The sequence below is a fragment of the Vigna unguiculata genome, chromosome 4 (assembly GCF_037176805.1).
Source record: "Vigna unguiculata cultivar grain cowpea cultivar isolate G323 ecotype 2 chromosome 4, ASM3717680v1, whole genome shotgun sequence".
Classification (NCBI taxonomy): domain Eukaryota; kingdom Viridiplantae; phylum Streptophyta; class Magnoliopsida; order Fabales; family Fabaceae; genus Vigna; species Vigna unguiculata.
The window spans coordinates 17,901,499-17,914,031 of NC_140795.1; the positions used below are offsets into that span (position 1 = coordinate 17,901,499).

The following is a 12,533-nucleotide window of genomic DNA, read 5'->3' on the forward strand; positions in this document are numbered from 1 at the left end:
TTACCAATGGATATATCCGTCGGTAATTAGTGACGGACGCCTAATCTGTCGAAAACTAGGATCACGACAGTTATCGACGGAAGTATTCGTCAGTAAAGCCATTGGTAAAGAATTAACATACTGCAAAGTTTGTTTTTGTATCTTTGCTAATCATACAGAACAAACAATTACAAACCTGCAACCCAAAAATATCCAAAAACAGACTTGCCAATAATAAAATTTGATCCATATCCACACAAATATATATGCATTCAACTCCAACATTAAACATAAAGGTATAATGGTATTAATTAAACATAATATTACACATGTCAACATAAAAGTAAAGTTTTTTAAGTTCAATCCACTAAAACTAAACAATCCTCGATAACGATCACATATGTTTAATAGTCTACATAATCTTCAGAATCAGAGTTGTTTGCCATAGTGTGTGGTTGCTCTGGTACTGGATTGGTCTGGGTTGCATTGGTGCAAGCTGGAGTGGTATGGGTTACTACTGGGGCGGTGTTAGGTTGGATTAAGGTTGTTGAAGGGTGTGATGGTGAGGAGGTAGCAATGTTAAGACTAGATTGTGTAAGGATTGAAATTGGTCTTTCAATTCTAGTCATTGTCTGAGGTACGTAACATCCTCAATGGTGAAAGTTGAAGTAGATGGTTGGTGCTTGAGGCTACCGCTTCCAACTATGTTTGTAGCAAGTTATCTTGCCCCATATAGTCTTCCTTTATTCTCTCCACCAACAACCTCAACCTAACACTGAGTCTTAAAGGTTTCTTTCGTTGCAGGATCAACATTGGGATCTTATAGACCAACACATGAGCCTTGCTCATATCTGACCTGTGAAATTCTACTTTCAAATTGTTCATGTTAAGTCAATAAGAAGGTATTACTGAAATAGGGTTAAAATTATACTTTTATGAGAAATAAATGAAAGTGTTTACTTACATTTGTCCTCTAAGATCTTTCATCAACATAGACGCTAGATCCCTTGTGGAGATGAGTTTGTTTAAATACCTCATCAATATGCACATGTCGTCCAAGCTCTTGTGCTTATAAAAAAAATATGTTGTTACTATTTAAGCAAAAAATTTTAAGTGGGAAGTTATATCACAATATGAATTAGTTAAGAGAAAAGGTTTTTACCATACGAATGGCATGCTCATGAGTGGTAATGGAACAACTTGTGTGTTGGCTCCCACCCTTGGGGGAAGCTTTGTTCCTTTGCGTTGTAACACATTTATTGCGGTAGCTTGGAGAATTCCAATGTGCCAACAATTGATTCCATACATCACCCCTAAGCCAGTAAGGGCATTGATCTACATTCCTAACCTCTCTAAACATCTTAGAGAGCCTAAGTAAACCCCTAAAGTTAAAATTTGTATGAATTTCAGCTTCATGTTCAAGTCTCCACTGAACCTTCCTCTGTGATAATCAATCAAGTACAAATCATTAATTGCTTGCACTCTTAACATAAATAGTAATGAAAAGAGAATAAAGTTGATCATGTGTTTACCTTAAAACATTACCAAAACTGATCTTTATCTTGTTGAGGTATTACTTCCCATGACGGCCAAGTAGTCAGATATTGTTGCTTAATTGACCTTGTGATGGCTTGGGAAGCAACTCTAGAAAGAAAAAACTTGCACATGGATTGAAGAAAAGTCCTGCAAAAAATAGCAAGGTACAATAGTCATGTAAACCAAATTAGCTTCTAAGAGGGTAGAATATATTATTACCCTTTTCCCATAAGGTTCAACCATCGGTCATTCATGGGAAGGAGGGTCAACATTAGTCTTTGCATCAGAAGGACTTGAAGTGCCAACAATATTTGGAGAAGGTACTAATGATGGAGAAGGAATAGCAGCAGTAGAGGGAGAGGAAAAAGGTCGTGTTACCACAACAAGGGGTGGCGTGGGCACCACAACAAGAGGTGGCGTGGGCACCAGAACAGGAGATGGTGTGGGTATCACAACAGGAGGTGGTGTGGGTACCATAACAGGAGGTGGTGTGGGTACCATAACAAGAGGTGGCAAAGGTAGGATAACAGGAGGTGGTGTTTCCTCTAAAATAGGTACGGATGGGGATGGTAATGGCATGGGTACATTAGTCGAGGAGGGGGACTATAAGGGTGCACTATGTGTCTTAGGAATAGTAGGTGGAGTGGATGTGAATGGTATTATAGGAGGAACCTTTATCAGATAGCGTAGCCTTTTTGGTGCCCTTTTTGGTTTAGGTTTTGCCATCTCTTTCCCCTTACCAGGATTAGGTGGACCACCGGATGACATTGTAAACTATCTGAAAAGAAAATGATTTTAGCACAAACAAAAATAAGATTCTTGGGTCACGAAATTTATAAAGGAAAATTAACCCCTATCGCAACAAGTATCGAATTTACTAGGAGATTCCTTGATAAAATAAATGATAAAAAGCACCTACAATGATTTTTAAGATGTTTAAAGTATGTCTCTGAATTCATCCCTGAAATAAGAATAATTGCAAAACCCCTTTTATAATCGTTTAAGAAAGATTCCTAAGCCTTGAGGAAATGAACATTCTAGAGCAGTAATAAAAATAAAAGAATTAGTACAAAACCTTCCTTGTTTAGGAATCCATAATCCAGGAGCCTTAAAGATAGTAGAAACAGATGCATCGGAAATAGGTTTTGGAGGAATCTTAAAACAAAAGTTAAATGACAAGGAATAAATAGTTAAATACCACTCGGGAATATGGAATGATACTCAGCAGAAGTATAGTACAGTAAAGAAAGAAATACTTTCAATTGTTTTATGTATTTCTAAATTCCAAAACTCTTTAATAAATAAACCTTTTTTGCTAAGAGTTGATTGTAAATCGGCAAAAGAAATTTTGGAAAAAGATGTTAAAAATTTGATTTCTAAATAAAATTTTTGCTCATTGGCAAAGTTTGTTGGAAAAGTTTGTTATCTTGTTTTGATTTTTAAAATAGAATTCATAAAAGGAAAAAATAATTTCATTCCTGAATTTTTAACAAGAGAATTTCTATAGGGAAATGAGTCAAAAGAGTCCCTAGTGTAAGGGTTTGACCTTAGATGACTTTGCCCCTACCTACAGTAAAAAGACTTTGGAAAAAGGAAATACCTCTACCCTAAATGAAAAGAGAGTTTTCCCTAAAACCTTGATAGCCACTGAAAATAAATTTCAAGTATTAGGAACCCTTCCTAATACTAGTAGTACAGAGTCGCCCGTGGATTTTGTTATCAAGGAAACGTGTTCTGCCATTGTAACCCTTGAAAAGGAATGGGAAGAACTTAACCCAACAGTAATAATTAACCACCTGGCCCCTAAATGGGGATGGATTCCAAAAGAAAATATTTAAAAAAACGAAAAAAATTCTATCAAATGATTATTATTGATACCGCTTCTGCTAAGATTTATCGTGAAGTAGATAAGAAAGATCGTTCAAAAACCATCTACTCGAAATTAAAAATAAATCGAGTCTTGTCTTATAAAGATTGGAATCAAAGTCCTTTAAGTGAAAAGAGATTTTCAAGAGTGTTTGATCCCCCTTCTTATAATTATTTTGATTATCAAAATAATTGGTATCGTATCATGTGTGATCCAAATCCCAAGCATGCTTGGTACATCAGTTTCAAGAATCCTCTAAATGAAGAAATACTAGTGTGGTTTCAAGAATGGTTTTGTTAGGCAAGGCCTACAAAGTCTACTTTTTCTCTAGTAGTGGTAAAATTCTATGAAGATTTCAAGAAAACCACTCTGAATATGCCTATTCATGAAAAACTTTTATATTTTTGTGCTGAAATGAGTGTAAGTTGGCTGTGTCAGCATATTTATGAATTACATCAACATAAACCAGCCCCATTCCCGAAAACCTTATGCCTTAAAATGAAGGTTTTTTGGGGGAAGAAATTTCAAGTTCAATATTTGGAAGAAAAATTTAGAACATGGAAAAATAAATCTCTCAATCTGGCCACTCCTCAAAAGAAAAACGAAGTGATGTCAGGACTCCGTTTAAAATTAAAAGGAAAATCCAAAGGTGATATAAAGGCTTCATTGTTGCAAGCATTATCATCTTATGATTCCTCTGAAGAAGAAGAACTTGATGATCATCCTTTTTTCAAAAATGAGGATGATTGTTATGGGATAGATCTTTCTTAAACTAACCCGAATGAATTCTCCGAAATAATGGACTTACCAGGAAGAAAATGGATTGGACAGCTATGTCATATCCGGAAAGCAACTACAGAGGATAAGGCCATAGCTTCTCGCCACTATGCAAAGATTCCCAGTGTCGATTAATCAAATTGAGGTGACGTTAAAGAAAAAGAAAAGAAAGAAAGAAAAGACTCCACTAGAAAAAGATGCCCGACAAAATAAAAGGAAGATGCTCCATAATGAAAAGAAGAAAAGACTCCACTAGAAAAAGATGCTTGACAAAATAAAAGGAAGATGCTCCATGATGAATAATTTGTAATGAAATGTAATTTGAAATCTTGTAATCCTGAATGAAATATAATTTTGAAATTCTTCTCCTATAAATACCTTCAAAGAAAACGAAGGAGGCAGACTAGATTTTTCCGAAACACTTCTCTCTAAATCTTTCTTTACCTCCATCTCTTTTTCTCTAGACCCTTTCCTGTACTGGTTTTCCGAATTTGAAATAAAAGCTCGAAATAATTTTGTAAGTATAAATTTCTTCTAAACTTCCATTTTATTTTAGTATTTTTTTCGTTTTATATAATTTCACTCTTATTTGATGAATATTGATATAAATTATTGTCGCCTTAATACCAACTATCGCCTTAATACCAACTAGTATCAGAGCCGAATGGCTTTGTTTTACCGAGGGGAATAGGGAATTGGTGTTTTAAATGTTAATACCAGTTGGTATTAAGGCGACAGTTGGTATTAAGGCGGCATTTTCCAACGCGGCAGGGGGGAATAGGGAATCACTCTTACATTAACTTTTTTTTTATGTGTTAAACGCATTTCCCAACAGATATTGAACCGGAAATGTGTGAAACGGTGTAAATAACTCCAATACTAACATGAAACGTGTTCGACATGTCAATAAAAGTTAACATAATTGGGTTAAAAGAACTATATTCATTCTTGTTTAAAGTTTAGGGACCAAAACATATCGATGTTCCGGACAGGGACAAATTCTAATTTTGGGTCAAAGTTCAAGGACTAAAACATACTTAACTCATAAATAAATCATTCATCTCCAAAAGTAAATCATAATTCTAAATAAAATCTAGATTATACCTTACTATCTTAGGAAAACAAAATGACTGATGAGGGACAAAGGTATAGGTGAATGAAGTGTCATGGGTATGGCCCTCCCTCCCCCAATTTTTTTTAAGAAAGTTTGCTTGTGTTTTGGACTGGACTATTGAGTTAAAAGTGAGGTGAGTTTTTCTTCCTTTTTATTTATGTGTAGGTTGTCTCACCAACTCGGCTCACAACGAGTTCAACTTGGGTGAACTACGAGTTCTTAGTGGGTCGGGTCTATGTTTGCCTGTACTGAAATTTACAAAAAAAAAAATTAACCCAACATGGTTCGAATCCCAAGTGAGTCGAGTTGAGTCACAGATTTTAACTCATTTTGATAGCTCTAATTTTAGATGACAACTTTATAGATGAATACACTTCTTACGGTTTGAAGAAGATTGACGAGGGGGTTCGTGGTTAGGTTAAAGGTTTCACTAGTCACTTTTTGCCCTAATATTTTAGGGCTCGAAACGATGTTCTATGTTTGAGGAAATTCTCACTTACCAAAGTGCAACAATATGATTGTTCAACCATTGAACATGTTTTGCCACGATTCTTGGTATTGTGAGGATGGTCATGGAGCGCATGATTCAAAGGGTTGAAATAGGATGGACCTAATAAAATCAAAATATAGGCTTAAAGAAACGACATTGGGTATGTCATTAATTTTCAATCAATTTTTATCATTGTAAACTATTAATATGTTTGGTTTTGCTTTTAGAACTACACATCCATATTTCATGTTGACAAAACGTAAATTATTTAAAATATTTTCAACTTAGGTCATCACCTTTTACTTCTGAAAGGAAACTAAACATGGATATGTACACATGGATCGGTTGGTTGAATATTATAATGTTTACTTTTTAGTTATTTTCGTGCTTTGAAACATTTGATCAAACTTAAAATAAATTATGAAATATAAAAATTAAAACAATATTGAAAAATCATTTTATGGTAAATTTGGTGTCTTTAGGAGGTGATTCTAGATAACTTTATGGATAAATCATTCCAGAGGTCCCCATTTTTGTAGTGAAATCTCAAGTAGGTCCTCCCATTTTTATTTGACTCAATTGAGTCCCTATTTTTGAAAATTCGTTGCAATCAGTTACTTTCCGTTAGTTGTCCAGTAACGGTGTTAATTATGTGCCACGTGTCCGCACGTGGTTTTTTTGATTTTTTTTAATTTTTTTTTAAATTTTTTTTAACTTTTAATTTTTTTAATTTTTTTTAAAAATAAAAAATAAAATTGCCATGTGCCAATCTGACATTGTGCCACGTGGCAGAGACAATGTGATGTGGCAGTGACAGTGCCACGTGTCACTATTGGATGTCAAAAGTCTCAATGTAGTCCCTGTATTTGTTATTTTGTCTCAATTTGGTCCCAATTTTTTTAAAACAGAATCAATTTCATCCCTATATCAAATTTAATTTTTATATAAATTTACAATGGTATTTTTATTATAATTGATATTTTTAACAAAATTAAGTTTATTTAAATGTATATTTTGCATTGAACTTTATTTAAATATTGTTTCAAATATTTATATATCAATAATTTATAGACAAATGTTAGAATTGTTATAATTTTTTTTTTAAATTTTATATTTGAATTTATAAATTTTTTATTTTTAAAGCAACTCTAACATTTATCTATAAATTATGGATATATAAATATTTAAAATAAAATTTAAATAAATATCAGTGCAAAATATACATTTAAATAAATTTAATTTTGTTAAAAATATCAACTATAATAAAAATACCATTGTAAAATTTATACAAAATTTAAATTTGATATAAGATGAAATTGATTCAGTTGTAACAAAATTGGGACCAAATTGAGACAAAATAACAAATATAGGGACTACATTGAGACTTTTCACATCCAATAGTGACATGTGGCACTGTCACTGCCACATCACATTGTCTCTGCCACGTGGCACAATGTCAGATTGACACGTGGCAATTTTAATTTTTTTTAAATTATAAAAAAAATTAAAAATTAAAAAAAATTAAAAAAAATCAAAAAAAATTAAAAAAAATCAAAAAAAATCAAAAAAAATCAAAAAAACCACATGCTGACACGTGGCATATAATTAGCACCTGGACAACCATCGAAAAGGAACTGATTGCAACGAATTTTCAAAAATAGAGACTCAATTGAGTCAAATAAAAATGGGAGGACCTACTTGAGATTTCGCTACAAAAATGGGGACCTAACTTTATCTATTGTCATTAAGGGATCAAAATATGATGTGGTCAAACCATCAACAAATTACTTAGAGTCATAGAAAGATTGCAAAGTTTACATATTAAGATTGTGAGATTCAAAATATGAAAATATATGTACAAATATATTTGATTCCTTTTATTCAAAATTGTATTTCAAGTTTTAAAGAAGACCACTCTCCACATACTATAAAGAGTCAAATTTAATCACTTTTCAATATTAGAATTTATCTTGACGTCCAGTATATATACATGAATTTTTTATTCTTTTAAAGTCTTTGATCAAAAATACTTATTTCAAATTGTTTTAACTGGTTCAAATTGAAGTAATGAAACCAAATTCATGATTAAGTGAATGATTCTAAATTATAGAATTCAAGAACTACTTCATAAGGTGTCTATAATTCATTCAATTATCATTTAAGTAAATTTTTTTTCTATTGAAAAATAATTAAGATAACAATTAAAGTAATTTAATTGTTGAAATTGTTATTTATCTATCAAAACTCAACCGCTATTACAAATATTCTTAGACTCAAAGGTTTCAAATTTATTACTAAATTTATTTTAAGTTTGTAAAATTTATTTGTTTTGATGTACCGAAATAAAAGAATTTAGGTTAAATTATTTTTTTTGTCATTCTATTTATCAAATAATGTCAGTTTGGTCTTCAAGTTATTTTCTGTCTCCATTTGATCCTCATTTTTTTAAAAATGATTCAATTTAGTCTTTACCAAACGGTGTTAAAGTCAACACCACATGTCAATTTATGGTTTTTTTTTTAATTTTTTTAAATTTGTTTTACATGTGTCACTTTACATATGTGTCACATGTCAAAATGATTCAATTTGATCCTTATATTTGTTTTTAGTTTCAATTTAATCCCAATTTTTATAAAAATGAAGCAATATTGTTTCTCCTTAAATTAATTGACAATCAAGTTACTTTTGTTGGAAGGGGGAGCCTTTCATCCATAAATGAAGAACAGTTTTGATGATGTCTACTGATCTAGGATAAAACATAGCTTGGTCTAGTTAGGATCACGCAGTCTGCATCTGGAAAAGAGCAATCTGAGAGACACAAGAGCTTCAGAAGATTCTGCAATAACCCAAGCACAGATCCAAGAATGATTGTTGGTTGACTCTACCATGATGGATCTTGCTTGATTCAAGGAGCATCAAGTCAAATCTGCACAATTTAGGTGTTTTCGTTTCTTGTTCTGTTTTCTGTATCTTTGATTACAGTAGCTTCAGTGGTTGAAGTGTGGACCTAGGTGCAATTGTGTGGATGCATTGCTCCTAGGGGGAGTTCTTGATTGTTGAATCAAGTTCTTGGGTTTTGGGGGTTAGAATTACATAGGTGTGCTTGTAATTCTTGGAACCTTTCTGTTTAGTGGAATCCTCCTAAGTGTGTTACTTAGGAGAAGACTGGATGTAGATTCTTTTTGAATCGAACCAGTATAAATTGTGTGTCTTGCTTCCTTCTTCCCTCTCATAATCTTTCTTGATTGATTTAAACAGTCCATTAACCCAGAACTGCGAAATTGATTAATTGAGTTTTAAACCTTAAAGACTCCTTCAAGATTCACATTAAGTAAGTGAAAAACTCATTAATCAATTCAGATCCCTTTGTGGTTAAGAGTATTAGACAGAACTGTTTTTAACAATTGGCACCAGAGCTGGCTAATCGCACGATAATCGATTAGAAAGATCCTGTTATGTCTAATACATCTCAAACCTTTGCTGAAGGGGCATCCATTAACAGGCCCCCTCTGTTTGCTGGGGAAAACTATCCCTTTGGAAAATTCGAATGAAAATCTTTCTTGAATCAGTAGACAAAGGGGTATGGGATGCAGTGGTGAATGGACCTTTTAAACCAATTAAAATAGTGGATGGAGAGACTTTTCCTAAAGAATTCTCACAATGGACCCCTGATGAGAATAAGAGGGCACATTATGATGTTAGAGCCAAAAATATTATATCTTCTGCACTAACCTTGGATGAATTTTACAGGGTATCCGTGTGTGAATCAGCCAAAGAAATGTGGGATGTCTTGGAAGTAACCCATGAGGGCACAAATGAAGTAAAAAGGGCAAGAAAGAATACTCTCATTCAAGAGTATGAGATGTTCAGAATGAAGACTGGAGAAAGCATCTGTGATGTGTAGAAAAGATTTACACATATAGTAAATCACCTCCTAGCTCTTGGCAAGACCTTTGACAAAGAGGAACTCAATATCAAAATCTTGAAGAGCTTAAATAGGACATGGCAGCCCAAAGTGACAGCAATTTCTGAATCTAGAGATCTCACTAGCATGAGCATAGCCACTCTCTTTGGAAAATTGAGGGAACATGAATTAGAGCTTGGAAGACTCAAGGAAGAAGAGGATGGAGAAAAGAGGCACACTATAGCCTTGAAGAGTGCAGTGAAATCTGCAGTAAAACAGAAAAAGGCAGATTTTGCAGATGACTCCAATGACCACAACTCTGACAGTGAAGCCTTGAGACTAATGGTGAAAAAGTTCTTAAAATTTCTGAAGTATAAGAATAAAACTAATAACAGTCATGCAGGAAACAAGAAGCAGTCCAGATCTGGAACTCAAACCTGCTATGAATGTGGTAAGACAGGACACATCAAAGCTGATTGTCCAGTGCTGAAGATGAAGCAGAAACTGGAAGAGAAAAATGAGGCAGAGAAGCACCTGAAGAAAAAGAAAGCCTACATTGCTTGGGAAGAAAATGATTCCAGCACATCCAGTGAATCTAATGACAGCACTGAAGAGGAAAATAATCTGTGTCTGATGGCTAAAGCAGAATCATCCAAAAGCAGTGTGAGTAGTTTCACATCTGAACATGAGGAAAATAATTACTATGAATTACTTGATGCATTTAATGAACTGCATAAGGAAGCTACAAAACTGCAAAAGTCAAATAGCAAGCGTAAAGGAGAGATTAAATGGCTTGAGGGTAGGATAAAACAGTTAGAAGAGGAAAATGAGAATCTAATAACTTGCTTGGAGAAATTAGAAAAATCTGAAAAGCATCCTAGGTCCAGATGTGAGCACTGCCCAGGACAGCTAGAAAAGATAGAGTATTTGATGAAAACTCTCTCAAAATTTACCCTAGGAAGATCCAACCTAGATGCTGTACTAGGATCTCAAAGGAGTGTGCTGAATAAAGAGGGAATTGGTTACAGTGGCAACTCTAATCGATTATCGTGTAGAAATTTCCTCAACATCAGTAAACCATCCTCTATTATCTGCACTTACTGTTCTGAACCTGGCCATTTTTCTAATTCCTGCTACTTTAAAAATTGTGGGGTTCCTAAAGGAGAGTACAAATGGGTACCTAAAGGAACACCTCAAACCACTAACATGAAAGGACCCAAGTTCAATTGGGTACCTGCATCTTCTCTTTAATCTTTGTTTCAGGTGTGTCTTGATGCAAGGAAAACAATGTAGCTTTTATATAATGGATGCTCAAGACACATGAAAGGAGATGTGAAGAAGTTCTGCAAGATATCTTACAAAGCCAATAATTGGTCATGTTACAAGAGGTGTTAATAACAAAGGTCAAATTTTAGGCATTGCCAAGGTGAAAAGTTCCTCTTCTATTGTGATATTGCAACTGATTTAAATTGATATTGCAATACTTAATTGCTGATTTGATTTATGGCTGTCTGCACTCTGATGTTAACCTGCTCTACTGATTTCACCTGCTGCGTTGTTAGTATTGTCATACATTGTATGCCTATTGTGTTCAAACTGTGTAGCTGCTTGCCTAACCTTGGCCTTAATCCATTATCGTGTTCTATCTGAAGCCTAGTCTGTGTTAAGTTCTGCATCACATAGTTGCTACTTAATTTCTCAAAAGGAGCCCGCTAATCCATTATGCGAAATTGTTATGCATTCTGGTTGTTATCCTGGTTGTTATGCATTATCTCCTGCTGCATCTCTTACATTGTTGCGCTGTTTAGATACAATTTTCCTGCTGTTCTGTATTGCATCCTAAATCTGTTTGATTTTTTTTGCTAATGTCCAAAAAGGGGGAGATTTGGTATATTGATAGTTTATATTGGTAGGGGGAGTATGGAATTAAAATGATATTTGTTAAATGCCTATGTTGTTTTTTGTTGTCTGGTTTATGCCTATGTTGGTACTGCTGTTGTTGTTTGCTTAATGTGCTGCAGGTAGGCTTATCATAGTCCATGTTTTGGACATCATCAAAAAGGGGGGGATTGTTGGAAGGGGGAGCCTTTCATCCATAAATGAAGAACAGTTTTAATGATGTCTACTGATCTAGGATAAAACATAGCTTGGTCTAGTTAGGATCACGCAGTCTGCATCTGGAAAAGAGCAATCTGAGAGACACAAGAGCTTCAGAAGATTCTGCAATAACCCAAGCACAGATCCAAGAATGATTGTTGGTTGACTCTACCATGATGGATCTTGCTTGATTCAAGGAGCATCAAGTCAAATCTGCACAATTTAGGTGTTTTCGTTTCTTGTTCTGTTTTCTGTATCTTTGATTACAGTAGCTTCAGTGGTTGAAGTGTGGACCTAGGTGCAATTGTGTGGATGCATTGCTCCTAGGGGGAGTTCTTGATTGTTGAATCAAGTTCTTGGGTTTTGGGGGTTAGAATTACATAGGTGTGCTTGTAATTCTTGGAACCTTCTGTTTAGTGGAATCCTCCTAAGTGTGTTACTTAGGAGAAGACTGGATGTAGATTCTTTTTGAATCGAACCAGTATAAATTGTGTGTCTTGCTTCCTTCTTCCCTCTCATAATCTTTCTTGATTGATTTAAACAGTCCATTAACCCAGAACTGCGAAATTGATTAATTGAGTTTTAAACCTTAAAGACTCCTTCAAGATTCACATTAAGTAAGTGAAAAACTCATTAATCAATTCAGATCCCTTTGTGGTTAAGAGTATTAGACAGAACTGTTTTTAACAACTTTTTTATAAATCTTATGGTGTTATTCTTACTAAAATTAATGTGTTTATTAAATATTTCTAGAAATATTTTAAATTAA

At 33.9% G+C, this 12,533-nt stretch overlaps 1 protein-coding gene and 1 long non-coding RNA gene across 2 annotated transcripts; one reads left to right on the plus strand and one right to left on the minus strand.

Moving 5' to 3' along the window:
• Positions 1-298: 298 nt before the first annotated feature.
• Positions 299-2,191, minus strand: LOC146886871 (uncharacterized). Its single transcript, XR_014994248.1, has 3 exons — positions 1,512-2,191; positions 1,142-1,420; positions 299-1,047 (listed from the first exon to the last, which is right to left on the minus strand). It is a non-coding gene; the product is annotated as an uncharacterized LOC146886871 (long non-coding RNA).
• Positions 2,192-4,556: 2,365 nt separating this feature from the next.
• Positions 4,557-12,252, plus strand: LOC146886872 (uncharacterized). The gene is made up of 2 exons (XM_085672561.1): positions 4,557-4,676; positions 9,514-12,252. The coding sequence occupies exon 2, from the start codon at positions 9,815-9,817 to the stop codon at positions 10,916-10,918; it is 1,104 nt and encodes a 367-aa protein (XP_085528687.1). The 5' UTR covers positions 4,557-4,676; positions 9,514-9,814; the 3' UTR covers positions 10,919-12,252.
• Positions 12,253-12,533: the final 281 nt, after the last annotated feature.